The sequence below is a fragment of the Pituophis catenifer genome, unplaced genomic scaffold, assembly GCF_029215685.1.
Source record: "Pituophis catenifer annectens isolate HBS135680 unplaced genomic scaffold, rPitCat1.0.hap2 SCAF_15, whole genome shotgun sequence".
Taxonomy (NCBI): Eukaryota; Metazoa; Chordata; class Lepidosauria; order Squamata; family Colubridae; genus Pituophis; species Pituophis catenifer.
In genome coordinates, this window is record NW_027256895.1 from 15400268 (window position 1) to 15427651 (window position 27384).

The 27384-nt window shown below is 40.4% G+C and overlaps 2 protein-coding genes across 2 annotated transcripts; both read right to left on the bottom strand.

Annotated features, from left to right (window-relative positions):
• Positions 1 to 7559, bottom strand: LOC139324420 (vomeronasal type-2 receptor 26-like). Its single transcript, XM_070954133.1, has 4 exons — positions 7107 to 7559; positions 4516 to 4743; positions 3115 to 3241; positions 1 to 899 (listed from the first exon to the last, which is right to left on the bottom strand). The coding sequence occupies exons 1-4, from the start codon at positions 7557 to 7559 to the stop codon at positions 1 to 3; spliced, it is 1707 nt and encodes a 568-aa protein (XP_070810234.1).
• A 9900-nt stretch (positions 7560 to 17459) lies between these two features.
• Positions 17460 to 26594, bottom strand: LOC139324763 (vomeronasal type-2 receptor 26-like). Its single transcript, XM_070954508.1, has 4 exons — positions 25758 to 26594; positions 22647 to 22874; positions 19944 to 20070; positions 17460 to 18361 (listed from the first exon to the last, which is right to left on the bottom strand). Exons 1-4 carry the CDS (start codon positions 26592 to 26594, stop codon positions 17460 to 17462), a joined length of 2094 nt encoding a protein of 697 aa, XP_070810609.1.
• Positions 26595 to 27384: the final 790 nt, after the last annotated feature.

The following is a 27384-nucleotide window of genomic DNA, read 5'->3' on the forward strand; positions in this document are numbered from 1 at the left end:
TTATTTTTTTCTTGTTAGCTGCTCCCTCGTGTTAAGATTTGGTTTCAGCAAAATGATGTAGCATTTGGGGAAAAAGATGCAGCTCAGTATCCCAAAACTGGAGGTCAAAATAGAGAAGATCTCCACAGCCACCATGTACTTCCCTTTGGTACTTAGGTAAGTTGGAACAAAAGACATCCAAACACTGCAAAACAGTAACATGCTGAAGGTAATAAACTTGGCTTCATTAAATGTGTCAGGCAATCTCCTGGCCAGAAAAGCCACTACAAAGCTGACAATGGCCAGGAAACCCATAAAGCCCAAGACACAATAAAACATGGAAGCTGAACCTTCATTACATTCTTCAATAATTTCTGCTGGCATTGAATGCATATCAACATCTGGAAATGGGGGGGAAACAACCAGCCACACAGTACAAATGATGACTTGAATCAGTGAGGAGGAAAGAATGATGGAGTTGGCCAATACTTGGCCCATCCATTTCTTCATCCTGAACCCTGGCTTGATAGCAGTAAATGCTAGAACCACCACAATGGTTTTGGCCAAGATGCAAGAAACTGCTGTCGAGAAGATCATGCCAAATGCAGTTTGTCGAATGAAGCAAGTCAGCTTCTTTGGGTGGCCAATGAAGAGGAGAGCACAGAGGAAGCAGAAGAAGAGTGAAACAAGGAGAGCATAGGTCAGGTTCCGGTTGTTGGCTTTGACAATGGGAGTATCATGGTATTTAACAAAGATTCCCAGTATGAAAGCAGACAGACAAGTAGCACAAAGAGAAAAACTGGCCAAAGTGCTGCCCAAAGGTTCTCCATAGGACAAGTAGGTTTTCTTCTTTGGAATGCATGAATCCTGGGTAAGGTTTGGATAATGATCATTTGGACATTGACTGCAGACATCCAAATCTGAAATACACTATCTAGATTTTTATTTCTATTTCAATGAGCTGCGGTGGCACAGTGGTTAACATACAGTACTGCAGGCTACTTCTGCTGACTGCCAGCTGCCTGCAATTTGGCAGTTCAAATCTCACCAGGCTCAAGGCTGACTCAGCCTTCCATCCTTCCAAGGTGAGTAAAATGAGGACCCAGATTGTTGGAGGCAATATGTTGTCTCTGTAAACCGCTTAGAGAGGGATGTAAAGCCCTGTGATGCGGTATATAAATCTAAGTGCTATTACTATTGCTATGAATATTCTACAACGTCTTCTAGTTAAGTACTATATCATTCCAGAATATAGTTTCCATTCTCTAAAAAAATGTAAATATTTTTTTCACACTGTTAAATAAAACCAAGAAAAAAAAATGATTTAAGAAAGTCACAGTGTATTAGTCTATGTGGATTTATGTGTTTGGATTTTTTTTTTTTTACCTTCCTCAAAGAATGCATTTGTTGATCATCTATGTCTTTTTCTCTGTTTCCTGGAAGGATTAAATAAACCAACATTTCCTTGCATGGTTCATGCAATAAGTCTTCAATTCAAGAAGATTTTTCAGATACACTTCATTATAAGATTGAAATACCATAGGCCAGCATTGAAAACACCCATTCACTTAACATCTACCCAGCTCCCTCTATAAAAACCACGTGCAAAGCCAGAGGAGATCATCTGGCTAACTGAATAGGATATCCAATTATGAGACCACTGCCTCATAATTATATGCATGGTATGTATATGTTTACTTCTGTCTTGTCATGTTCTCATTGTAGGCTAAATAAACAAATAATCACCACAAACACTTTTTGCATTGACTTCATCAACAGTTTTGAAGAGTAGACTTCCAAATGCTTCTCCAGAAGCAACATACTAAAATATTGTTACGGTCCTCAATATTATGTTCCTTATTTAGTGGTAGTACCGTAAAAGTTTAATAGCACTGCTGAATTACCTTGAAGTGATATGCCTGATGAAGCTTGGGATGTGTTTGTGCTGGCTGATTTCTGAGCATCACAATTTATTGTATTATACAGACGTGTGCAGTGCACCCACAGAGACAAACTGAGAAAGAAGGCTAGGAGGAATAACAGTGGTCCATCAAGGGAAAAAGAAAGCAAAGCTTATTTTTTCCATTGATTTAAGCGACCTGAAATCAATCAATCACTCTCTCTCTCTCTTTTCCCCCCACTATCTATCTCTGGAGTCTTTGTAGAGCAGTGGTTGAAGTGCAGTATTTCAGGCAAACTCTGCCCACAACATGACACTTGATCCTGACTAGTTCAGGGTTGACTCAGGCTACCACCAGAGGTGGGTTTCCCATAATTTAACAACCGGTTCGCCCAGCACAAAAATGTGAGCGTGCACGGTTTGCACACATGTGCACGGCTTTAAAAACGTGGCTGAATAGGATGGTATAGCGCGGGGGCAGGTGGGCAGGGGTGGGCCCACCCGCCCACAGGTCGCCACTACCGGTTCGCCTGAACCGTTCCAAACCGGCTGAATACCACCTCTGCCTACCACCCTTCCAAGGTCAGTAAAATGACAATCCAGATTGCTAGGGGAAATATGCAAATAATGCTTCTAATTGTAAAACACCCAGAGAGTGCTGTAAAGCACTATGGAGCTGTACATAAGACTAAAATACTGTTACTATTGCTCTCTCTCTCTCCTTCTCTCCCTCCCTCCCTCTCTCTCATAGCACAGCCACCCTTAAGACCTGTAGAATAAGCCAATTTTAATAGACTTTGTAAAATACGATTGGGTATATAGACAAATTAAGAGCATACTATACAGTGGTGGGTTTCAAAAATTTTTACTACCTGTTCTGTGGGTGTGGCTTGGTGGGCGTGGCATGGCTTGGTGGGCATGGTTTGGGCGTGGAAAGGGAAGGATACTGTAAAATCTCCATTCCCTCCTCAATCCAGGGGAAGGATACTGCAAAATCTCCATTCCCTCCCAATCAGCTGGGACTTGGGAGGCAGAGAATAGATGGAGGTGGGGCCAGTCAGAATTTTTACTACCGGTTCTCTGAACTACTCAAAATTTCTGCTACCGGTTCTCCAGAACTGGTCAGAACCTACTGAAACCCACCTCTGATACTCATCATAATATCAAATAATCAAATAATCATCTGATTATTTGATATTTTGTCATCTTAGAAATTTTTACCCAGGATTTCTTACCTTTTTGAGCTGCAATTTTCCCTTCTGGACATGGAAAGCAATCATAGCAACAAAATGGCTTCCCTTCCTTCTTTGCCTTACTAGTCCCCACTGGGCATGCATCATTACATAGTGAAAGAGGCTTTGTCTGTGGAAGAATGAAAAGAGAACCAGACATTGGAAAGTACATCTTTTTGAACTGATATATAATTCACTTAAGAGATGCAGTGGCTCAGTGCTAAGATGCTGAGCCTGTCGATCAGAAGGTGGGCAGTTCAGTGGTTTGAATCCCTAGCACCATGTAACGGAGTGAGCTCCCGTTACTTGTCCCAGCTTCTGCCAACCTAGCATTTCGGAAGCACATGAAAAATGCAAGTAGAAAAAGTAGAGACCACTTTGGTGGGAAGGTAACAGCGTTCCGTGCACCTTTGGCATTTAGTCATGCCATGGCCACCAAGACGTCTTCAGACAGCACTGGCTCTTTGGCTTAGAAATGGAGATGAGCACTTCCTCTAGAGCTGGAAAAGTGTAGCACACATGTGCGGGGGAACCTTTATCTTTACCTTTATAGTTCACTTAGGAGTTGAATGGGATAACCTATTTATTTTGAGGAAATGTTTGGTGTCCTTATACTCTTCAGATGGAGTCTTGAATTGCATGGATATTTCAAGAACTCACCAAAGATACACAAATCAGATTAACAAACACCATAATTTTTTTTCCAGAAGTTAGAAACAGCTGTTTCCCAATATATGTTTCAGGATGGGAATTATTTATTTATTTATTTATTTATTTATTTATTTATTTATTTATTTATTTATTTATTTATTTATTTATTAAATTTATATACCGCCCTATTCCTAAGGGACTCAGGGCGGTGAACAGCGAACGATAAAAATACATGTAATACAAACGTTAATAAAAAACCAATTAAAATATACTAAACACTCTGGTCCTAGATAATTCAAGACATCCCTGTTTAAAAAAAATCAAAAAGCAATATAAAGGGAAAGTTAGGCCAGGCCGGCCTGCTGAAACAGGAATGTTTTGAGGGCACGGCGGAAAGTGCGCAGATCCGGAATCTTCTGTATCTCTGGGGGGAGCTCGTTCCAGATGGTGGGTGCCCTCACAGAAAAGGCTCTCCCCCTGGGGGCCGCCAGTCGACACTGTTTGGCTGACGGCACCCTGAGAAGCCCCTCTCTATGGGAGCGTACTGGGCGGTGAGAGGCTATTATTATTTAGAATAAGTTGCCTCTTGGATGACTGAATATTTTGGCTATTTCAGAAACCAGAATCAGGCTACAATATGAATTGGGTGATTCTTGCAGAGTCTTGGTGGGCACCTTTCTACATTTCAAATTCCCTTAATTTTTTTTATTTTTATTTTTTTTGTAGGATGGGCATTTTGAGTATGCATCTTACCTGGTTGAATTGGCTAGGCCATTGAATTTCTTCTGCATGAATGGTGAAGACTTCCTTGGGGAGAGCCATGGGTTCTATTTTGCCGACTTTAATTCTCTGAAAGGAGTGGTTAGGGAATGTGACCCAATTGATAATATCAAATCCTGTTATTAATGAACCATTTTCATCAAAGGAAACTTTTTCACCAGCAGAATTGTTAAATGAAACACTTCTCAGAAAGTGATGGAACTGAATCAGGAATGAGGAAAATAAATGAAGAAAAATCAATCAATCAATCTGCTGGAAGGGATTTTGGAGGTCTGTTAGTTCAACCCCCTGCTCTATAGAGGAGACTCTATACCCATGATGGTGAATCTATGGTACACATGCCACAGGTGGCATGCAGAGCGATATTGGTGGGCAGGTAAGTTCAGCTCTGAGAGTGCATGTGCACGCCAGCCAGCTGATTTTCAGGCCTTCTGGGCCCATTAGAAGTAGGGAAACAAGCTGTTTCCTGCCTCCAGAGGGCCTGGAAGGGTGGGGAAGGCCTGCTTTTTTTCCTATCCCCAGGCTCCAGAGCCTCTCTAGAAGCCTGGGAAGGGCGAAAACGGCCTCACCCCCCCCAGAGGCCCTCCAGAGGCTGGAAATGGCCATTTGCCGACTTCTGGTGGGACCAGAAGGCCCATTTTTTGCTCTCCCTGGTGGGACCAAAAGTCGGCAAATGGGCCATTTCCTGCCTCTGGAGGGCCTCGGGGGGGTGTTTTTACCCTCCCCAGGCTCCTAGAGAGGCTCTGGAACCTGGGGAGAGCAAAAAATGGACCAACTGGGTCCATCATGCCAAAAGTGGAGGGAGCTCAGGGGGGTCACCTGTGCATGTGCGGGGTGCAGGGTGCATATAATTATGGGTGTGGGCACGTGCATGTGTGACCCCCCCACTCCCTCCACTTTTGGCACACGATGCCAAAAAGGTTAGCCATCACTGCCCTATACCATTTCAGACAAGTTTCTTCTTAAAAACCTCCAGCGATGAAGCACCCGTAACTTCTGAAGGCAAGCTGTTCCACTGGTTAATTGTTCTCACTGTTAGGAAATTTCTCCATAATTCCAGGTTACTTCTCTCCTTGATTATTTTCCATCCATTGTTAGAAACAATGTAAATTGTAAACAATGAAATTGTAAACAGGATATGAAAAGAAAACCTAGGATAGCAGTTATTCAAACTGGAAATTTATAAATAATCTTTCTGATTCCTAAATGTTTCATTTAGGTTAATAAAAAATACCACTGTGCTAAACAAATTTATTAGAGAACTGAATTATAAGAGCCTTGGTAGTACAGTGGTCTAAGGCACCCTATTATTAAGCTGGTTATTAAGACCAGCTGCCTGCAATTACTGCAGGTTCGAATCTCGCCAAGGCTCAAGGTTGACTCAGCCTTCCATCCTTTCTAAGGTAGGTAAATTGAGGACCCAGTTGTGGGGGCAATAAGTTGACTTTGTATAAATATACAAAAGGATGAAGGCTATTGCTGAGCACATTGTAAGCCGCCCTGAGTCTCCGGAGAAGGGCGGCATATAAATCAAATTAATAAATATATTTTCCTTTTTCGTAGGCTTTTATGTGCATATTCTTTCTAGCCAGGTTTTTTTTTTTTTATTTAATTTAATTTAATTTGATTTATATGCCGCCCTTCTCCGAAGACTCAGGACGGCTTACAATGTGTTAAGCAATAGCCTTCATACTTTTGTATATTTATACAAAGTCAGCTTATTGCCCCCATAAACTGGGTCTTTACCTACGTAAACTTAGTTGTTACAGCTTACAGCTGTTAAACTTACAGCTGTAGAACAACTAAGTTTACGTAGGTAAAACCTGGCTAGAAAGAATATGCATATATATATATATATATATATATATATATATATATATATATATGTATATTTGTTGCTTATTTTGTCTTCTTCTTGTCACATTATTTAAGATAATCACCATGGCCAACATTACTTTTAGTCCATGGCAACTATGTTACATAAAATAAAGTGACAAAAAGAAATAATGAAACAGCTGAAAACTGGAGTAATGTTATTGTATAGTATTCCTCTGGAAGCTTAAATAAATTTATCAGAAGAAAAAACAACATATTGACATCAGTAACAAGAGGAGAATCATATCACTTATGAGCCACAGTGGCACAGTGGTTAGAATGCAGTACTGCAGGCTACTTCTGCTGCCTGCTGGCTGCCTGCAATTTGGCAGTTCAAATCTCACCAGGCTCAAGGTTGACTGAGCCCTTCATCCTTCCGAGGTGGGTAAAATGAGGACCCAGATTGTTGGAGGCAATATGTTGACTCTGTAAACCACTTAGAGAGGGCTGTAAAGCACTGTAAAGCAGTACATAAGTCTAAGTGCTACTGCTATCACTTAATATATTCTTATTTAGAATATATGTATATTCTTAGTAAGACGTAATAATGAAATCCATATTAAAATGAACTTATAAACCATAATTCAGATTTTAGGACAGCCATTGACCTAGACTGTACTTTGCTTAGACCTGTACATAAAATCATTGAGAAGAATTTTATATCTCAGCTTGGTGAACAGTTACAGTACCTGCCACAGAGACAGATGCAGAAGTTTCCATCCTTCTCTCTTTGTTCTTGATCTATACACGGATTTGGTTGAATGCATATCGTGCAGAGCATGAGCTACAGCATGAACAGCATTATAGATGCTGTAGCTGTGAGCGGTCAGGCTTGTTTCAAAAACAGATACAGGAAGAGAGACTAATTTCTCTTCCCCGGTGCAGATTGTGCTCCCCTCTTGGTCTCCCAGAGAAACGGGGAACACACACTTAAAAGCTTGTTCCCAAAAAGCTTTGATGAAGCCATCTTCTCTTCTACCTTTAGGATTTCTGGTCTGAACGAAGTTCTGGAAGCCAACCAATTCCTTTCTGTGCACTGCAAGTGATAAAGCCCCATGGATGAAATCTAAGTTCCAAACGTCTTGAAAGGGAATTGATGTGAAATCCATTTGAGCTGTCAGAATCCAGACCTTTGTTGCCATTGGTGCACTCTCAAATTCCGATAAATAAAGTACCGTTCTCAAAACAAAGAAGGTCTGAATTTCTCCATGGATGATGAATACATTTGCAGTGCTTTTCCTGATACGCAGGAGTGTGTCAAGTGCCTCCTTCATCATTTGATCAACAAAGACAGATAGAGTTAGCTGTGGGAATCTTTGTATGATGTCAAAACAGATGCCATTCTTGGAGAACATGGGAAGCACTTCTTGTACAAATCTCTCTCCATTAACGTCATTCAGGTAAACCACTCCAACCCATCTCCAGATGAAATATAGCAATAACCTGAGAATACCCTCATACTGGAGTGCCACAGTTGGGAACATCTGATGAAAAAAGACTCCTTGGGTTTTTTCCTCCATCAGTAGATCTGAACCATATGTGAGCTAAATCAAAAGGGAACATCAGAAAAGATATTTCCACAAGTATGTGGGTTTGTCTGTATTTGTTGATCATTTATTCTGATACTTATTTTCTTCTTCAAAGTTTACTTTTCATCTGATGTTCTGACCTAGGCTTCCTTAGAAAATATACAGCACAATCTTAGTCACGGCAAACCTCTTTTATTCATATGGCTGTGAATTATTGTCATTTCCAGTCTGAAAGGCTTCTCAAACAGTCTATCAGAGGAGTGTTTATAAACACCCACCTTATCTCTCTCTGGAATGCTGCCAGAAAACTAATTGCCACATGCAGGGCAAGGCCAAACTTAGCACAGAGTCAAACAGAACTTTCCCAAAGTTTTTACCGCCCAGATGAACTAATTGCTTCCTGCAAAAGTTCACATCCCGTTCGCTCCTCTTTTATATCTTATGGGAGGGGCCAATCATCTCCCAGCCAAGTCAACCCTGTTTTTTAAATTGTTCCTGTCTTCTGCCAGCTCTGTGCATGCGCACATGGGAACAGGCTCCCACTGTTCTTCTGCCTCGCTGATGTTAGACTCCAGAGACTCCAGAGGCAGCAAAGAACTACCAGATGGCCTTGGCCCCTTTCTGCCTCCAACTCAGACCCTTCGTCTGAGCCTTTCCCAGACTCCAGGACTGGCCCACGTTCCTCCCCAACTTCCTCACTGTCCAAATCTGCTGCCAGCTCTGCTGGCCGCTGGCATGCCACAACATCTGATTCCTTTTCCAAAAGGGAAAAAAAATCCCTACCATGTTTTTCATTTGCAATATGTGTGGAAAATGATAAAATAAAGGAACTTCATTGCCTGCACCGAGTTGCTTGAATGGGACTAACAGTCATGCAGAACTTCTAGTCTTCATGATACAATTTAGCTCCATAAGGAAAGGAATAGATGGTCCAAATTTCATGCATAGTGTCCCTGAACCAAGAGTTCCTTTAAAAAATCAAATCCTCTGATTTCTTTCTATTTATTTTTCTCAACCCCAGACCACAAAAATACCTCGAATTTGAGAGGAGAGGTTTGCACCTCTATTGCAATATCTGTTTGTTTTCATACTGCCTACCTGTGGGATCTTGTACATGCAGAGAATGGTTGCCATATTGAATTTGACATCACAGTTAGGTCCCCCAATAACTGCTACCAGGTCATTTTGTGCATCACATCTATAATTTGGGAGAAGTTTGTCTTTTGTGGAGAGAAGTTCCATGGAAGCAAGATAAATAGTCCTTGCCCTGAAATCATTATTGTAGATATGGAAGCCCAAGGTGATGTTAGGTAAGAGATTGGTATGGTCATTTATCTCCTTTAAAGCAAATTCCAAAGCCAGGATGTGTTGGTAGTGCTGTTTTAGGACCCTACAATGAGAGGAATGGACATCTTACAATTTTGAACTGTCAGCAAAAAAGTTGACAGAATTCAGAATGTTTTTAGCAAAAACATTTGTTTGAAGTTAGACTGTGTGGCCTTATCCTGGGATTACACTATGATTTCTCTGAAGAATCCTCCCATTCTAGAATAGTAGAATTGTTTAGGAGATTTAAGATCAGGGGTGAAATCCAGCAGGTTCTGACAGGTTCTGGAGAACTGGTAGTGGAAATTTTGAATAGTTCAGAGAACCAGAAAATACCACCTCTGGCTGGCCCCAGAGTGGGGTGGGGATGGAGATTTTGCAATATTCTTGTCCCAGGAGTGGAGAGGGAATGGGGATTTTGCAATATCCTTCCCCTGGAGTGGGTGGGAATGGAGTATCCTTCCCCTGCCACACCCACCAAGCCACAGCACGCTCACCAAGCCACGGCCACAGAATCGGTAGTAAAAAAAAATTGAATTTCATCACTGCACAACTTTTAAAATGTTTTTCTTGATACTCCCAGGAATTTTTTCTCAGAATAGTTTTTGTGTCCTTTCCTTTTTGAAAGTATTTTTTGCATGTTCTTTTTGGATTTCAAGGAACTTTGTCTCAGAGACAATGATCCTGAGGATGACTACACATAGATTTATCCAGGAATGTGAGTGTGTAGACCATAAACTCTTCTGAAATGACTAGCACTGATAATGTTGCCAAGTTAGGGTAATGAAATATCTGTGAGAAATCAAGCAACTCAGAGAGCACCAAGGACTCCTCTTCTGAAATGTCTACCAGGACCTCTTTTATTGCTTTACCTTCAGAAAACAGTTTTGCCTGGCTCCATAGCAGTGTCAGAATTGGGAGACCTATCTGTATGATTTCAGAAGCTGGGAATTTGGCAGACTGGTATCTCAAAAGCTCACGTTCAATAAGAAAAATAATCAACTACATTTCTGCTATGGAGTTTGCTGATAAAAATCTATCTCATCTGGCTCAAGGTTGACTCTGCCTTCCATCCTTCCAAGGTCAGTAAAATGAGGACTCAGATTGTTGGGGGCAATAGGCTGTCTCTGTAAACCACTTAGAGAGGGCTTAAAGCACTGTGAAGTGGTATGTAAGTCTAAGTGCTATTGCTATTGCTATCACCGTTAGCCATGGATTAAGCCAAAGTTAGATATGGAGCCCAACAGGAAATATTCCTTGGATAAGAGTTGAGGCATAAGTTTGAAATCTGAAACCCTGAAACACACCCTGGACAGTTCTCTACACACTGACAAAGACCCTACAGTTATTGTTGTTTAGAGTTAACTTGGAATACAAGCCATACAGGAAAACCCCATCAAACACATACAATATAGGCTCAAACATGATTTAACACCAAAAAAGGAGAAGCAAGGAGGCCACCCCAGAGGTTGTGACTCTTTCCCAGTTCTCCCTGGTGAGCTGTGCTCTAAAATGGCTATACATAGATCACTACAGGATTATTTTGAAACCTTAGAATTAGGAAACCACCATTTTCTATTCTCCCTCTCCCTCTCCCCCCCGCCCCCCCCTCTCTCTCATATCTATCTGTCTGTCTGTCTGTCTGTCTGTCTGTTCTATCTCTCTCCCTTCTCTTCCCCTACCTACCTATGTACTGACCGACCTACTGACCTACCTACCTACCTATCTACCGACCGACCTACCTATCTACTTTTTTTCTTTTACATGGCTCTGGTGATCCAAGCTGAGTTGCCTGATTAGCAGGCAACTCAGCTGGGATCATCAGAGCTTGGCTCATGAGAGTCATTTAAAAGGAAAAAAAGGCTCTGAAGATCGCGCGGCTCAGCTGGGCATGGGGGGGGCGGGGGCAGGGATTTTTGCTACCGGTTCTCCGAACTGCCCACCCCCATTGCTACCTTCTCGCCCGAGCCGGTCCGAACCGGGAGCATTTCACCCCTGCCTTAACCCAACAGGTAGATAAAGGTATTTGTACTCCTACTAGTACAAAGCAACACAATTGCCTTTGTGATAATGTTGGACTTTCAGCTTCCACTATTTTATTAGTTTATAGGTAGGGACAAAAATGTAGACACCGTTCAGGTGTGCTGAGTTTTACATCAAGCACAGCAAACCAACTGTAACTCTTCAGCATGAGACATAATTTTAAAAATGATCACAAAATCTCATTTGTTCAGCAAGTAAGTCAGTGACCCTCACGTTCTTTTGAATTGGTCTGTATTCATTCTAAATTTCAAAGTGATTTACTAGATATTGAAAATAGGGAGAGTCCACGTTCTAACTTGTAGTTTTTTTAAAATAAGATTCATTTCTTGGATAGTGCCTAAGAAATGAATAAAAATGCTGGAATTAGTTTTGTCTACCCTGTAGTGGGAATGGTTCAAATGTCTCTGTGAAAGATGACCATTTGATATAGGTAACTATAATTGCTGATTGGTAATACAGAAGGTTATATAATCTATGGCAGTGGTGGGATTCAGCCAGTTCGCACCACTTCAGGAGAACCCGTTGTTAACTTTCTGAGCAGTTTGGTGAACTGGTTGTTGGAAGAAATTAGTAGGGCAGAGAACCGGTTGTTAAATTATTTGAATCCCACCACTGATCTATGGGATGCTTCAAGAAGATTCTTATTTCTTATTATTGGTTCAGTTATAAGGAAAAAAATAGCAACAACTCAATTTAATTCATACTACCTAGTTAATTCATTCCCTTTCTCAAATAAAAAGGGGAACATCCAGATTAAGACTAAATTTGTAACAGGGTAAATTTAAAACAGTCTCTCCTTTTATCTTTTCCATTCTTCAGCCTCTGCAGTAAAATATGTTTAGACCAATTACATGGAACATGCAGAAAGTAGGGTGAGGGCAATTATATTAGAATGTGAATGCATACGTCTTTCTACTCTTGCCGTAATGTTCTCTTAAAAATTCAGAGTTATCTCACACCCAATAGGATGGATAGCAGGAAATAATTTTCAGATCCATTTTAGAACTAATGTGCCTCCCTTTCAATTGTCCTAGAAAGGAAGACCAGTCATTCCACTGGTTGTTCTCACTATATAAAGAGAAATTTCCTGACAGGAAGAATAACAGAATAACAGAGTTGGAAGAGACCTTACAGGAAATTTCTTCTTAGTTCTAGAAGAACTAAGATTCTTGAGAACAATTAATCAGTGGAATGGCTTGCCTTCAGAAGTTGTGGGTGCTCCATCACTGGAGATTTTAAAGAAGAGATTGGACAACTATTTGTCTGAAATAACATAGGGTCTCCTGCTTAAGCAGGTGGTTGGATTAGAAGACCTCCAAGGTCTTCTGTTATTCTGTTAATTTGGAGGCACATGACAGCCAAATGACCATGGTGTTGAAAATAGATACTCACATCTCTCTTTAAATATTTGGAGCATAAGATTGGAACCAGCAGAAATATGTCCCTGAAAGTTGACTGTTTCACAATGGAGTCTGCCTCCATTCTTAGAAAAAGAAAATATTCTAGATTATTTTCTACCGAATGACTAAGCAAACCTGCATCAGCAAAGTTCCTTCCCCACAACACACAGCAACAGAAAAACACACTTAGAATATAATTGGAAAACACATACGGAAAGGTTAAGAAAATAATGGGTCTTACACAAAATCACCAAACACTGCAGAAGAAGGGCGTTTTAGATAAAAAGTAGGACTTGTGAAACGGTAAGTGTGAGAAATGATGCCAGCCATTATGAAATCCCCAGATTTATAATACTTATGATGAATAGGAAGAGGCTCACTAACATTACATCTAAAACTAGGAACTTTGCACACTGTCAATGGAAGTAGTACTAATACAAACACCACCAATGTCATCATTTTCCATGGAACTCTTCTGGCTAAGAATGAATCAAACAGCAGTGATGTGACCGAGTAAGGTCTCTGTCCATTATTATTCAATTTGATTGGTTGCTTAGTATGCGAACTGAAGCCATGACTGTTTGGTGCAAATTGTCTGCAATCCAACTGATACATCTCCTACTTTAACTCTGAATGGCTGATAAACAGGCTTTGATATTGATATGTTTTGTTATTTTCCCAGTAGATTTTAAAGCTCCCCAAGGACATGGAGAAAGAAATAATATTAACGTCATAATTGCAGGAGGGAATGATTATGATTATCATTCAAAGATTTCAGCTCAACTTTGGTGCTCCTTTGGTAGGATGAAAAAGTTGCTGACATTTTTAACGGTCTATATAGAAATTTATATCCATGTCTATGTTTTCTCTTCTCTTCTCTTCTCTTCTCTTCTCTTCTCTTCTCTTCTCTTCTCTTCTCTTCTCTTCTCTTCTCTTCTCTTCTCTTCTCTTCTCTTCTCTTCCCTTCCCTTCCCTTCCCTTCTCTTCCCTTCTCCTGTCCTCTCCTCTCCTGTCCTCTCCTCTGTCTGTCTCTTCTCTTCTCTTCTCTTCTCTTCTCTTCTCTTCTCTTCTCTTCTCTTCTCTTCTCTTCTCTTCTCTTCTCTTCTCTTCTCCTCTCCTCTCCTCTCCTCTCCTCTCCTCTCCTCTCTTCTGTCTGTCTCTTCTCTTCTCTTCTCTTCTCTTCTCTTCTCTTCTCTTCTCTTCTCTTCTCTTCTCTTCTCTTCTCTTCTCTTCTCTTCTCCTCTCCTCTCCTCTCCTCTCCTCTCCTCTCCTCTCCTCTGTCTGTCTCTCTCTGTGTGTGTCTCTCTCTCTGTCTCTCTGTCTCTCTCTGTGTGTGTTGGCATATATAAAATTTAAAACCAAGGAAATTATACACTCCCTAAATCATCCAGTTTCTGAGTTACAGGTAGTCCTTGAGTTGCAACTGCAATTAGGACCTGATTTCCAATTGTAAGTTGTTAGGTTATAAGTCAAGGTACCCATGTGTCCAGATCTGGTTTTATGAAATATTTTGTAGCATCTGTTAAATGAATGCATGGTTGCAAGTGTGAATCCATTCTTCTGAGTGTTTTTTTTTTTTACCAGAAACTGACCATGGGATGGATGTTGCAAATGGTTGTAAAGGTGTGCTGGTTGTTAAGTGCCTGAAATGTGGTCATGTGACTGCATGTGTGTGGGGTGTGCGTGTATCAAAAGCTTTTATGATTCCTAGAAGTGCTTCATGGGCTATAAAGCATCAGTTCTGGGCATTTTGTAATTTTGAACGGTTGTGAAGTGACAAGTTGTAAGTCAAAGACTATCTATATTTGCATGCAATGGTGCCACAATCCATTCTATGTGTTCTTATTTAACAGTTGTTACGTGAATTGTTGCAGTTGTTAAATTAGTAATATGGTTGTTAAGTGAATTTGGCTTCCCCATTGATTTTGCTTGTCACACGGTCGCAAAAGGGGATCCCATGACCGCAGGACACTGCAAATGTCATAAATACGAGTCAGTTCACAAGCATCTTGTGGACTGACAGATTACAGTAGTCCGGCTCTCTACATGGGGCTCCCCTTGAAGAGCACTCAGAGGCTCCAACTGGTCCAGAATGCGGCCATGCGGGTAATTATGGGTGCAACTCATTGCGCCCATGTAACACCTCTCCTGCGCGAGCTGCACTGGCTCCCAGTGGTCTTCCGGGTGCGATTCAAGGTGCTGGTTACCACCTTTAAAGCACTCCATGGCTCAGGACCTGGGTACCTACGAGACCACCTTCTACCACCGATAGCCTCCCACCGACCAGTTCGCTCCTACAGAGAGGGACTCCTCAGGGTGCTGTCGGCCAAATGATGTTGGCTGGCAACACCCAGGGGGAGAGCCTTCTCTGTGGGGGCACCTGCCCTTTGGAATGAACTGCCCCCGGACATACGCAAGATCTCTGACCTCCAAGTTTTCCGCTGTGCTCTTAAGACCCTGCTCTTCTGACAGGCAGGGCTAGCTTCATAATTGAGTTTTAAATTCGGAATTCTTAAATTTTTGGGTTTTTTAGCTAATTGGCCTTGAATGTATTACTTTTAATAATTTTTAAATTTAAATTGTGATATTTGTATTGTGTTTTTACCTGGCTGTATACCGCCCCGAGTCCTTCGGGAGAGGGGCAGTATAGAAATAAAATTATCCTATCCTATCCTATCCATCTGAATTTTGGTCATGTGACCATGGGGATGCTGCAACGATCGTAAGTGTGGAAACTGGTCATAAGTCACTTTTTTCAGTACTTTTGTAACTTTGAATGGTCACTAAACAAACTGTTGTAAGTCGAGGACTAGCTGCATATCTTTTTTTTTCTTTTGAAGGGCAGTCCTCTTCATTTGAAACAAAGAACATTATAAGAAGAATCAACAGCAAGAGTCTTGATCTTGGATCTCAATCAGCATAACTTTGAAAATGTCTCTCTACCATCTTCTTTAATATTATATTATATTCATTATAATGCCGATATCATATTTCTATTTTGGCCATTATTTGTAGATTGGCTGCTCCCTATAAACTAGCCCAGTTTTACATAATTCAGTGTCTTGCTTTATTCTCCTTGCTTTATTCTCCTTTTGTCCCAGCTACAACCACGTTGAAGGCATCCTTGAAAGCAATCTGCTTCCATCTCAAATTCTCCATCTTGTCTTGACTTGGGAATCTGACTTGATCTGCAGTGCTCATTCTCAAGCAGTGAACGAGTCCTCGTTCCTGTTCAGCTCCTTGTCCAGCTGGCTTATCCACTACAACCCCATCACTTCCTGTTCCCAGCTGATGTCAAGGGATTATAAACTGTATTTTTTGTTCTTTCTTGGAATATGCCAGAAACAGAACAAATATGGCTTGCCAAACTCCTGCACAAACCTCCCTCCCTCCCGGCTCTCTCTCTCTCTCACACACACACAAGCATGCACATACATCAATAATTATAGCACGTTCTTCTGTCTGTATATTTATCATAGATCTGAGAGCTTAACCTTTAAAGAATTTGTTCGTTTATCTAGAATATCAGAGGATTCTAGATAAATCTGGAATGACAGAGGTTTCTAGATAAATATAAAATAAACTCAGTATGGAGTAAAACTACAAAAATATTCATAATTGACCATCACTACTGCAATCAACTGCAATCTGTTCCAGGTAGTCTACCCTTTACAAAGGCAAGATCTGTTTCAAAAACAGCTACAGGAAGCGAGTCTAGTTTATATTCCCCAGGGCAACTAATTGGAGCTGATAGATCCAGGGGTGAAATGCTCCCGGTTTGGACCGGATTGCCTGATCCGGTAGCGATGGAAGCGGGTGGTTCAGAGAACTGGTAGCAAAAATCCCTGCCCCCCCACCATGCCCAGCTGAGCCACACAATAATCAGAGGCTTTTTTTTTACTTTTAAAATCATTTTTTCTACAACCTCTTCAGCCGAAAAAATGCTTTTAAAAGTAAAAAAAAAAAATAGCCTCTGCTGATCATGTGGCTCAGCTGGGATCGTCAAAGGCTTTTAAAAGAAAAAAAGCCTCTGCCGATCAGGCAACTCAGCTTGGATCGTCAGAGGCATTTAAAAGAAAAAAAGATTTTTTTTTCTTTTAAGTGCCTCTGATGATCCAAGCTGAGTTGCCCGATCAGCAGAGGCTTTTTTTTCTTTTAAATGCCTCTGACGATCCAATCTGAGTTGCCTGATCATCAGAGGCATTTAAAAGAAAAAAAGCCTCTGCCGATCAGGCAACTCAGCTGGGATCGTCAGAGCCTTTTGAAAGCATTTTTTTACAACCTCTTCGCCAAAGAGGTTGTAGAAAAAATGGTTTTAAAAGTAAAAAAAAAATTGCCCATGCCCACCCAGTCACATTATCCACCCACCAAGCCACGCCCACAGAACCGGTAGTAACAAATTTTAGATTTCACCATTGGATAGATCTACTCAGGGTTCAAAACTGAAATATATATACAGCCATCCAATTCATATAATTGTGATTCTGGATGGTCTACCTCAACTAAAAACAAAAGATAACAAAATTACAATTAACATCAATAACATCAACAGGAAGAAGCCAAAATCAACATGATGAAAGTACACAGACTCATCTATCTTTCTGGCCCAATGTCTGTAGGAAAACAAGGTCCATATAAAAGAAAATAATCATTTATAAATATCCAGTATACTCAGTTTAATTAAACATGGTAGTATATGATCATGAGGGAAAAAAAACCTAGTTCAGTCAGAGTTATAGATTTCTTACTTGTTTATTTTTACCAGGTGCCCCTTGCTGTTCAGCTCAGGCCTCAGCAAAATAATATAACATTTTGGAGAAAAGATAAAGCCCAAGCACCCAGCACTGGAAGCTAAGATGGAGAAGATCTCCACAGCTACCATGTATTTTCCCTTGGAGCTCAAATAGGTTGGAAGAAATGTCAGCCAAACAGTGCAAAACACCAGCATGCTGAATGTGATGAACTTGGCTTCATTAAAACTGTCAGGTAATTTCCTAGCTAAAAATGCCACAACAAAACTGACAGTGGCTAGGAAACCCAGAAAGCCCAGGGTGCAATAGAACATGGCGGGAGAACCTTCGTTACATTGTAGTATCATTTCTTCAGTCACTGAATGCAAATCCACATCAGGGAAAGGGGGAGAGGTAGACAGCCACACAACACAAATGAGGGCTTGGATAAAGGAACAAGAAAATATAATGGAGCTAGAGAATCTCTTCCCCACCCATTTCCTCATTCGAGATCCAGGCTTGGTAGCCATGAAAGCAAAAAGCACTATGATGGTTTTGGCCAATATGCAAGAAACTGCTATGGTGAAAATCATGCCGAAGGAAGTTTGCCGAAGGAGGCATTTCCACTGTTCGGGCTTGCCAAGGAACATCAAAGAACAAAGGAAAGAGAATAGGAGCGAGATCAGCAGAATATAGCTGAGACTTTGGTTGTTGGCTTTGACGATGGGCGTTTCTTTGTGTTTCATGAAGATTCCAAGCACCAAAGCTGTGAAGAAAGAAAAGCAGAGAGCAAACATAGCCAGGATGATCCCCAATGGTTCTGTATAAGATAGAAAGGTTATTTGTTTTGGAAGGCATCCATCCTTAAATCTGTTTGGGTATTGCTCCTTAGGGCATTCAAAACAATCATCTATGTCTGAAAAAAAAAAGATGATGCATTCATACTTTTTCAGTATAGCAATAGCACTAGCAATAGTGCTTAGACTTATATACTGCTCAGTGGTGCAGTGGTTAGGGTGCAGTACTGCAGTCTACTTCTGCTGATCACCGGCTGCCAGCAGTTTGGCAGATCGAATCCAGGGGTGAAATCCAGCAGGTTCTGGAGAATCGGTAGCGGATGTTTTGAGTAGTTCAGAGGACCGGCAAATACCACCTCTGGCTGGTCCCAGAGTGGGGTGGGAATGGAGACTTTGCAATATCCTTCCCCCAGGAGTGGGGAGGGAATGGGGATTTTGCAGTATCCTTCCAGTAGAGTGGAGTGGGAATGGAGATTTTGCAGTATCCTTCCCCTGGAGTGGGGTGGGAATGGAGATTTTGCAGTATCCTTCCCCTGCCACACACCCCAAGCCACACCATGCCCTCCCAAGCCACGCCCATAGAACTGGTAGTAAAAAAAATTGCTTTTCACCACTGATCGAATCTCACCAGGCTCAAGGTTGACTCAGCCTTCCATCCTTCCAAAGTCGGTAAAATGAGGACCCAGATTGTTGGGGCAATATGCTGACTCTGTAAACCACTTAGAGAGGCCTGGAAAGCACTATGAAGCAGTATTTAAGTCTAAGTGTTATTGCTACAGCACTCCCTTAGTGGTTTACAATGTCAGCATTGCGCCCAACAATCTGGGTCCTCATTTTCTGATCTTGGAAGGATGGAAGGATGAGTCAACCTTGAGTCAGTCAGGATTGAATTCCTGGCTATGGCCAGAGTTAACCTGCAACACTGCATTCTAACCACTGTACCACCACAATTGTGTTGGTAATAATCCAAAGATGAATCACTTTCCTTAAATAAAAGGAAAATTTGAAGAAGAGAAAAAAATGGAAAATGTCATTTCTTAGATGAAATAATAGATTAGGAGTTATAGTTATCCTGATTATCTCTTTTTATACTGAAATGCTTTCCAGTCACCCCCTAAAACTAGCTACTCTCTCATAGAGATACAGAAAATAAAGAAAAAAGTATAAAACCAAAGCTACTTATGTTACTTATATGTTTATTAATGATCTCTTCATTAGTGGATTTTCTTATTCACCAAATTCTTCATAAAAAGTAAAATGAACATTAACTCTTTTTAAAAAAAAAAGAAACAAAAAAATAAAATTGGCAAAAATGATATACTAAAGGAAATTCTAGCTCACCGGAAGCAGTTAATTTTTCTGAAATAGGAAGGTTGAGAATGAGCAAATTAAGAGGAAAATACTGTAGGCAGGAGAGGAGGAAAAGGGAAGTGACGAGAAGAGGAGAGGAAAAGTGAAGGGACAGAAGGGAAGAGGAGAGGAGGGGGAGGGGAAGAAAAGGGAAGGGAAGAGGAGAGGAGGGGAGAGGAGGGGGGAGGGGAGGGCAGGGGAGAGGAGAGGAGAGGAAAGGAGAGGAGAGGAGAGGCCTTAGGAATTCAGAGCAAGTTTTGTTAGCATGCAATGTACATTTTGGATGAACAGAAATACTGCATGCGACCAAATTTGGTCACAAGCCTTCCTCTGTGTATAGCTATTTATTACCTTCCTTGTCTGAAATCTTCCCATCTGAACAGGGAATGCAATTATAGCAGCAGAATTGTTCCCCTTCCTTCTTAGACTTCGTATACCCTAAACGGCAACGGGGATTACACAGAGAAAGGGGCCGTGTCTGAACAAAAACAGAATAAAGTTAGTTTAGATTTTGCAACTCATCAGACAATATATGGCTCAGGAAGACAGTCTGATAGAATGAGAAGATATTTACATATGTATTTATTTCTGTTACTTTTGCTGAGATAATATTTCCCCGTTCAGTTTATTTGTTTTTATTTTGTTTTGCTATGAACCCAAATCAAACAAATCTGGGTGAGTTAAAGACATCAGGCAAGAATAACAACAACAACAGCAACAACATCAACAATCCATTAAGACCGATTCCAATGACATTTGAGGGGGTTGAAGACCCTGTGAAATAAAACTGGATTTTATGATCTTCTAAATTATGTAATTGTGGGGGGGGATTTGCAAACTTTATGGTATGGGTTTCCAAAGAAGGGGGATTTTCAGAAGGCCTTCCTGAGATGATGTCACTGGATGGGGTGATTTAGTTCTGGCAAGGCAGTACCTGATGTTAGACCATAAAAATTTGTGTAGGCTACTTGTATTTACATGAATAGTCTTCTACAGTTGTATCTTAGCTACTTAATTATAGAAAATATATTTTATTTCTTAGTTGTTAAACTTTTTTCTAACAAAGGCAGAACCCTCTCAGCTTTCTTGCTTCCAGTTTGTTTTTCCCTTTGTCACATGTTGTGTATTTTTTAATTTAATTTGGTTTTAGTTGCCAGTCATTATAATTCATGCCTCCCCATCAATGTAGGGTTTAGTTGCCTGTCATAATTCATGCCTCCCCATCTACCTAGGGTTCCAAATATCTCCATCCTATCTTTCTACAGAGGATAATTTTATATTGAAATCATGTTTGGATCATGCCTTTCTAATTGATTAAAAAAACATACACATATACAAGCTATAAAAGGACAGGTTAATTTTCCATTTCATTTTAAATTTCTAGGAACTATATTAACATGATCTCCGCCCCCTCTTCCTCCCAGTCAGTTTTATCCCTCCATTGATTCCGAGTGGCAAATGGTCCCTGTCATTTTGTTGGCAAGGTTTTTCAGAAGTGGTTGGATCTTACATCCTTCTTAGGGTTGAGAGGTCTTAGGTCCTAGATTGAAAGTGATCCACCTGACCTTTTGCCTAGGGCAGAACTAGAACTACAATCCCCCAGTTTCTAGCCTGATGCTTTAACCATCACACTACCTGACTCTGTCTTCAAGAGGCTCATATTTCACTTTTTAACCATTGTGGTGTGAGAAGAGGAAAACTGGGTTGTGATTTGCTAAAATTATGTAGGCCTCAAATGAATTGCTATATATTGGAGTGCTAGCTAGGAGGATTGCCTAAGAATAACAAAATATTTGTAATCAGCTGTGCTAAAGCAATTTTATAACATGTATTTGCAAAGTAAATGGTTTCAGAGGCTATTTTGGACTAGGAACATTAAGAAGCGTTGGAAATAAGGAACTGAAAGTAGCAGATGGTAGGAGATTTCACATGTACATGTAAGTACCATATTTTTCAGACTATAAGATGCACCAGAATATCAGACGCACCAAGATTTCAAAGAGGTAAACAAGGAAAAAAAAAGGTTTTGCCCTCCCCAGCCCCCGGGAGCACTCTGCAGGCCTCCCAAACCCTCTGTGCATCCCATTTTTGTGAAAAACAGACCCATTTTTTGCAAAGACAGGGCCTGCAGAGAGTTTGGGAGGTCTGCAGAGTGCTTCTGGGGGATGAGAAGAGAAAAAACGCCCCTGTTTTTGCAAAAAATGGGCCTGTTTTCACAAAAAATGGGCCTGTTTTTGGCCTCCCAAACTCCCCACACATTGTGTTTTTGCCCTCCCCGGCCCCCAGGAGCACTCTGCAGGCCTCTCAAACCCTCTGCAGGCCCCGTTTTTGTGAAAAATGGGCCAGTTTTTGGCAAAAATGGGACAGGGTTTTGGGAGACTAAAAGTGGATGTATTTGGTGTATAAGAAGCACCAACATTTCCACCCTCTTTTTTTTGGGGGGGGGAGTGTGTCTTATGCTCCAAAAAGTATGGTATGTGCTAATTAATGAAATACAGGGAAGTAACTTCAGTAAAATTCCATTAACTGAGGGGCTGTCTGACTAAAGGTATAAAAGAAGAAGATGGGTCTCAGATTGGGGTCACTGGCCATAGCTATTCCTTGCTGGACCTAGCTATCATCTCTGGACCTCATTGCAATGGGTTACTAATGTAAGTTGTGTTATGATGGCTTTCCAAATTGCTCATGAAATAAACCTCTGAATCTTAAAGTAAGAATTGTTTATTGCATTACTGTCTCCTGTTTCTTTTATTGGGATATTTTTTATGACAGTGGACAACAACTTTATACACAACAGCATTAACACAGCTGCCTGCAATTTCTGCAGGTTTGAATCTTACCAGGCTCAAGGTTGACTCAGCCTTCCATCCTTTCTAAGGTAGGTGAAATGAGGACCCAGTTTGTGGGGGCAATAAGCTGACTTTGTATAAATATACAAAAGTATGAAGGCTATTGCTTAACACATTGTAAGCCGCCCTGAGTCTCCGGAGAAGGGCGGCATATAAATCAAATTAAAAAAAAAAAAATACAGTTTCATATGTATCTCAACCCTACCTGGTTAAATATCCCAGGCCACACAATGGCATCTTCTTGGATAGTAAGAATTTCATCTGAGGATTCCTGTGTGTTTGTTTTACCAATGCTAACTCTGAGAAAAGATTGATTGGGGAACATGATCCAATTTAAAATATTGAAACCACCAACTAATTCTCCATTCTGATCAAAAGAAATCTCTTCCTCAGCACTGTTATTGAATGAGGTGCTTCTCAGATAGTGGTGCAGCTAAATTGAGAGAAAAGTGAAAAACAAAATAATTTTCAGTAATAGACATTGCAGTACCTGGAGATAGTAGATTAGAAAATAAGGAACTAAAAAAAAATCTTAGCATACAAACATCTGCAAATAGAAGTAGAATGACTATGGGAAAAGAAAGGAAATATAGTACTAATAGTAATAGGCATCTTGGGTGCAATCCCAAAACATTTGGAGTACCACTTCATGGTCATTGGCATTGACAAAATCACCAAATTTTACAATTTACAAAGTCATTGTAAAAGGCAGCTTGAGTTGAATTAGCTTACATCCTGTGACCATATTTTTAATATTATCAGACAACAATATCTGCCTCTCTCAGCTGCTTGGGAAGGACTCAATAGATGGATAAAAATGCCAAAATCCAATTTAAATATCTGGCTGATGGTGTGATGAACCATACTAATTCATATTGTCAATTTTTACAAAAGATGCAGGGGAAAGTTCATAATGATAAAATCGGGATATGCCTTACAACTAGAACATTAAAAAAAAAAAAACAACAACAACAACCTAAGGCTTGATTTTGGCTGTTCAAAATCAAGCTGTTAGAATGAATGTAATCAAGGCCAAACCTGAAATATGATCAAATGATTTGAAGTGCAGATTGTGCATAGAAGCAGAAGAAAGTTCATTATTTACTCAGCTCATGCAATAAAATTGCACAAACTGATAATACCGTGTTTCCCTGAAAATAAGACCCTGTTTTATATTTTTTTTGCCACCAAAAAAGACACCATGTCTTTTTTTGGGGGGGGGGGCTGTTGTCCACTGAGTCACCTCACTTGCGCGTGTCGTTACCGGCCTCTTTTTTGCTATTAGAGGCCTTTAGGAACATCGTCATCCGGCAAGGCCCAGAAGGCTTTCCTAAAGGCCTTTGCAGCCAATAACAGAGCTCTGAATCGATCTGGAGTGCTGTTATCAGCTACAGAGGACTTCAGAAAAGACCTTTAGGAAAGACCTCTCCAACTGATAACAGAACTCCAGATCGATCTGGAGCTCTGTTATCGGCTACAGAGGCCTTCAGGAAAGCCTTGCCGGCTACAGCAAAAGAAATGTGCCGAGGTATATGAGGCCTGGCTGCAACTCTCCGAAGGTAAGTAGTAGGGCAGCTCCACCCCACCATTCCACCCTAGCTTAATTTTTACCTGTGCACCCTGGAGTGGGTGGGGTCTTAATTAGGGCTTATTTTAGGAGTAGGGCTTATATTGGGTGCACACGTAAAAATCAAGCTAGGACTTACTTTCTGAGTAGGTTGTACTTTCGGAGAAACCTGGTATAATTATCATCAAAGTGATTTACCAGAACATCTGTAAAAACTTGTGCCAGTAATGAAAAATTGCTGGGAATGTTATCATTGAAAAAAATAATAAAAATGAGCATATTAAAATATTTTTGAATTTCTGAATAAAAAATGATAGAAGACAATGAATTGGAGATCAATAAGTATCATGATCTGAAAATCAAAGAAGATTATGGTATTAACTGGCTGTAGTGGACCCAATGGTTATTGTCACACTGAGACAGATACCAAAAAGTTTTGGATTATTCTTAGGAACACTGTCAAAATTTCCACACTTCTTGGATCTGTAAATATACTATGCCAGTACATTACAAAATCCAAGGTTCTTGAGAAGAACCTGATGCAAATGAAAGCCAACATCAGCTAAATAACTGGCAGTATGATCTCATCTTGGTTTATATAAAATAATAATTCTGGTCATCCAAATGAATATTATATTCTAATTTATTGGATGTTGACTCTAATAATCCAGGTCCTAGCCAAGGATGTAAAAGTCATGGAGGGGTATTATTATATTATTATTAATATTTTTTTTTAAAAAAAAACATTAACAATTGAAAAATGGGCAAGATGATTAAACTGTTGGAGTCAGCATGAATTCACAGCATATGGCTGAAAAATGAAGTAGATGCCAATGAGCTTCTGTAGAAAAGGAATTTGATCCCCATTTGTGCAATGAAGGGATCTCTTCAGAGAAAGTCCTTTTGCTTGAAGTCTAACAAGTTTCTAACAACTGTAACAATATTTTATTTTTTTCTTCTTCTAAATTATAAGAGAATAACGGGAGGGATATTGAAGGTCTTCTAGTCCAACTCTCTGCTCAAGCAGGAGGTCCTAGACCAAATGGTTGTCCAATCTCTTCTTAAAGACATCTAGTGATGGAGCACTCACAACTTCTGGAGGCAAGCTATTTCACAGATGAATTGTTCTCACTGTCAGGAAATGTCTCCTTAGTTTTAAGTTGGTTGTCTCTTTCATTAGTTTCCCTCTATTGATTCTTATTCTTCCTTCAGGTGCTTTAGAGAATAGGTTGACCTCTTCTTGTTTGTAGCCCCAAATACTGCTATCATGTCACCTTCAGTCCTTATTTCCTTATAATAATACTAAATAATACACATTTTTAACAGAGGCCGCATTTGAGGCACCTTCATTGAAACATAGCATGTCAGAGTGTGCACAGTGTGATTATTGCGAGATAATCCAGGAGCAAAATAAAGTAAACAGAGGTTGGTCTTTCAAATAGTGGTTTATGTACAAGGAATATATACATACACATACTAGGCAAAATCAGGCAATCAATCATCAACTATAGCATGGAAGCACACACACAGAGAGAAAGATAACCTCACAGGGCCTCTGTTATATATATACAGCCTCTTAAAGTGATAACCCTGCTGACTTATTCTCACTGCATCATCATTTCAGTATTACAGCCTTACAGCCACTGGTCAGCTATTAAATCATCATTACCCTGACATAGCACATTTAGCCCAATGTATTTGCTTGTACCATAGATTCTGCTCTTTCCCATAGTAAGTTCAGAACGTTACCTTCCATGGATGCTGATTGATAAGGTCCCAGCTCTTTGCCTCTACCAAAGCATTTCGTTTCTTCCTGGATGAGTGCATGGTATGAAAAGCATGTGCTATTGCATAGATTGCATTGTAGATGCTGTAGCTGTGGCCAGTCATGCTCATTCCAAACAGAGTCATAGGAAGACTCTCCAGCTTCTCTTCCCCGGTGCATTGTTTTTCAACTCTCTCATCTGTTTCGCCGTCAGAAAACGAGCAAGTAAAAGCATGCTGCCAAACTTCTGACAAGAAGCCATCCTTTTTTTCTGAGAGGGGGTTTCTCATTCGAAGAAACTCATGGAATCCATGCAACTCTTTTGAGTGAAGGGCAAATGATAGGGCCCCATGGAGGAAACCAATATCCCAATTTCTTTGAAACGGTAGCGATATGAATTCTATCTGGGCTGCCATGATCCAAACTTTAGCTTTTGTTTTCATTGCAATATTATCCCAGTCGACATATGCTTTCATGACTCTGAAAAACATCAGAGCATGAATTTCACCATGAATAACTACTACCTTGGCACTGCTTTCCATAACGACCTTCATTTTTTTGGTGCCCTCTTCAATGCTCTCAGGTATATAATCCGAAAAGGTTTGTTTCGGGAGCCGCTCAATGAAATTGAAACAGATCCCTTTTTGGGAAAAACTCGGGAGTACCTTCTCTATAAACTCCTCTGTAATATCTTCATTTTGATAAACCACCCCGATCCATATCCAGTTGAAATGCAACAGTAGCTGGAGAATCCCATTATACTGATGGGCCCGGTTTGGAAACATCTGATGGGAGAAGACGGCTTGAGTTTGCTCATTCATCACTGGAGCAGAGCCATATGTGATCTGAAGACATTAGAAAGACAAGAGAGGAAGTCATAAGCCTAAAATATAATATGTAATATAATCTAATAATATAATATAATATAATATAATATAATATAATATAATATAATATAATATAATATAATATAATATAATATAATATAATATAATATAATATAATATAATATAATATAATATAATATAATATAATATAATATAATATAATATAATCAAGAGCCTTGATAGTACAGGGGTTTAGTGCACCCTGTTATTAACACAGCTGCCTGCAATTTCTGCTGGTTCGAATCTCTCCAAGGCTCAAGGTTGACTCAGCCTTCCATCCTTTCTAAGGTAGGTGAAATGAGGACCCAGTTTGTGGGGGCAATAAGCTGACTTTGTATAAAATATACAAAAGAATGAAGGCTATTGCTTAACGCATTGTAAGCCACCCTGAGTCTCCGGAGAAGGGCGGCATATAAATCAAATTAAAAAAAAAAAATATATGTGTTTTTTTATCTAATGTAGGACTAGGCTGAGCCTGAGGGAGGGATCAAGTGCACCATCAGTCTCACATCCCTTAGTGCCCACAAGAGGTCTACATCCAGCCCATCTTGAATTCCATTGACTCTTATCCAGGGGTGGGCTTCAAAAAAATTAGGAAGGGATTCTCTGCCCTGCTGCTGGGTGGGCATGGTCATGGTGGGCATGGCCTAGTCAGCCTCCCTGCGGGGGGGTGTTTTTGCCCTCCCCAGGCTCCGAAGGCTTTCCTTGAGTCTCCAGGAGGGCA

Bases quoted from the DNA above. Each gene is read 5' to 3' on its own strand.
- LOC139324763 (XM_070954508.1), bottom strand. From the start codon at position 26,594: ATGAATGAGCAAACTCAAGCCGTCTTCTCCCATCAGATGTTTCCAAAC. The intron at 22,875-25,757 runs GTAACGTTCTGA...CTCTCAATTTAG, and splicing joins TCAATCAGCATCCATGGAAG to CTGCACCACTATCTGAGAAG. The intron at 18,362-19,943 runs GTAATAAATAGC...TTTTTTTTTCAG, and splicing joins GAAGATTTCAGACAAGGAAG to ACATAGATGATTGTTTTGAA.
- LOC139324420 (XM_070954133.1), bottom strand. From the start codon at position 7,559: ATGGCAACAAAGGTCTGGATTCTGACAGCTCAAATGGATTTCACATCA. The intron at 4,744-7,106 runs GTACTGTAACTG...TTCCTGATTCAG, and splicing joins TGCATCTGTCTCTGTGGCAG to TTCCATCACTTTCTGAGAAG. The intron at 900-3,114 runs GTAAGAAATCCT...AGTGTATTTCAG, and splicing joins GAAAATTGCAGCTCAAAAAG to ATTTGGATGTCTGCAGTCAA.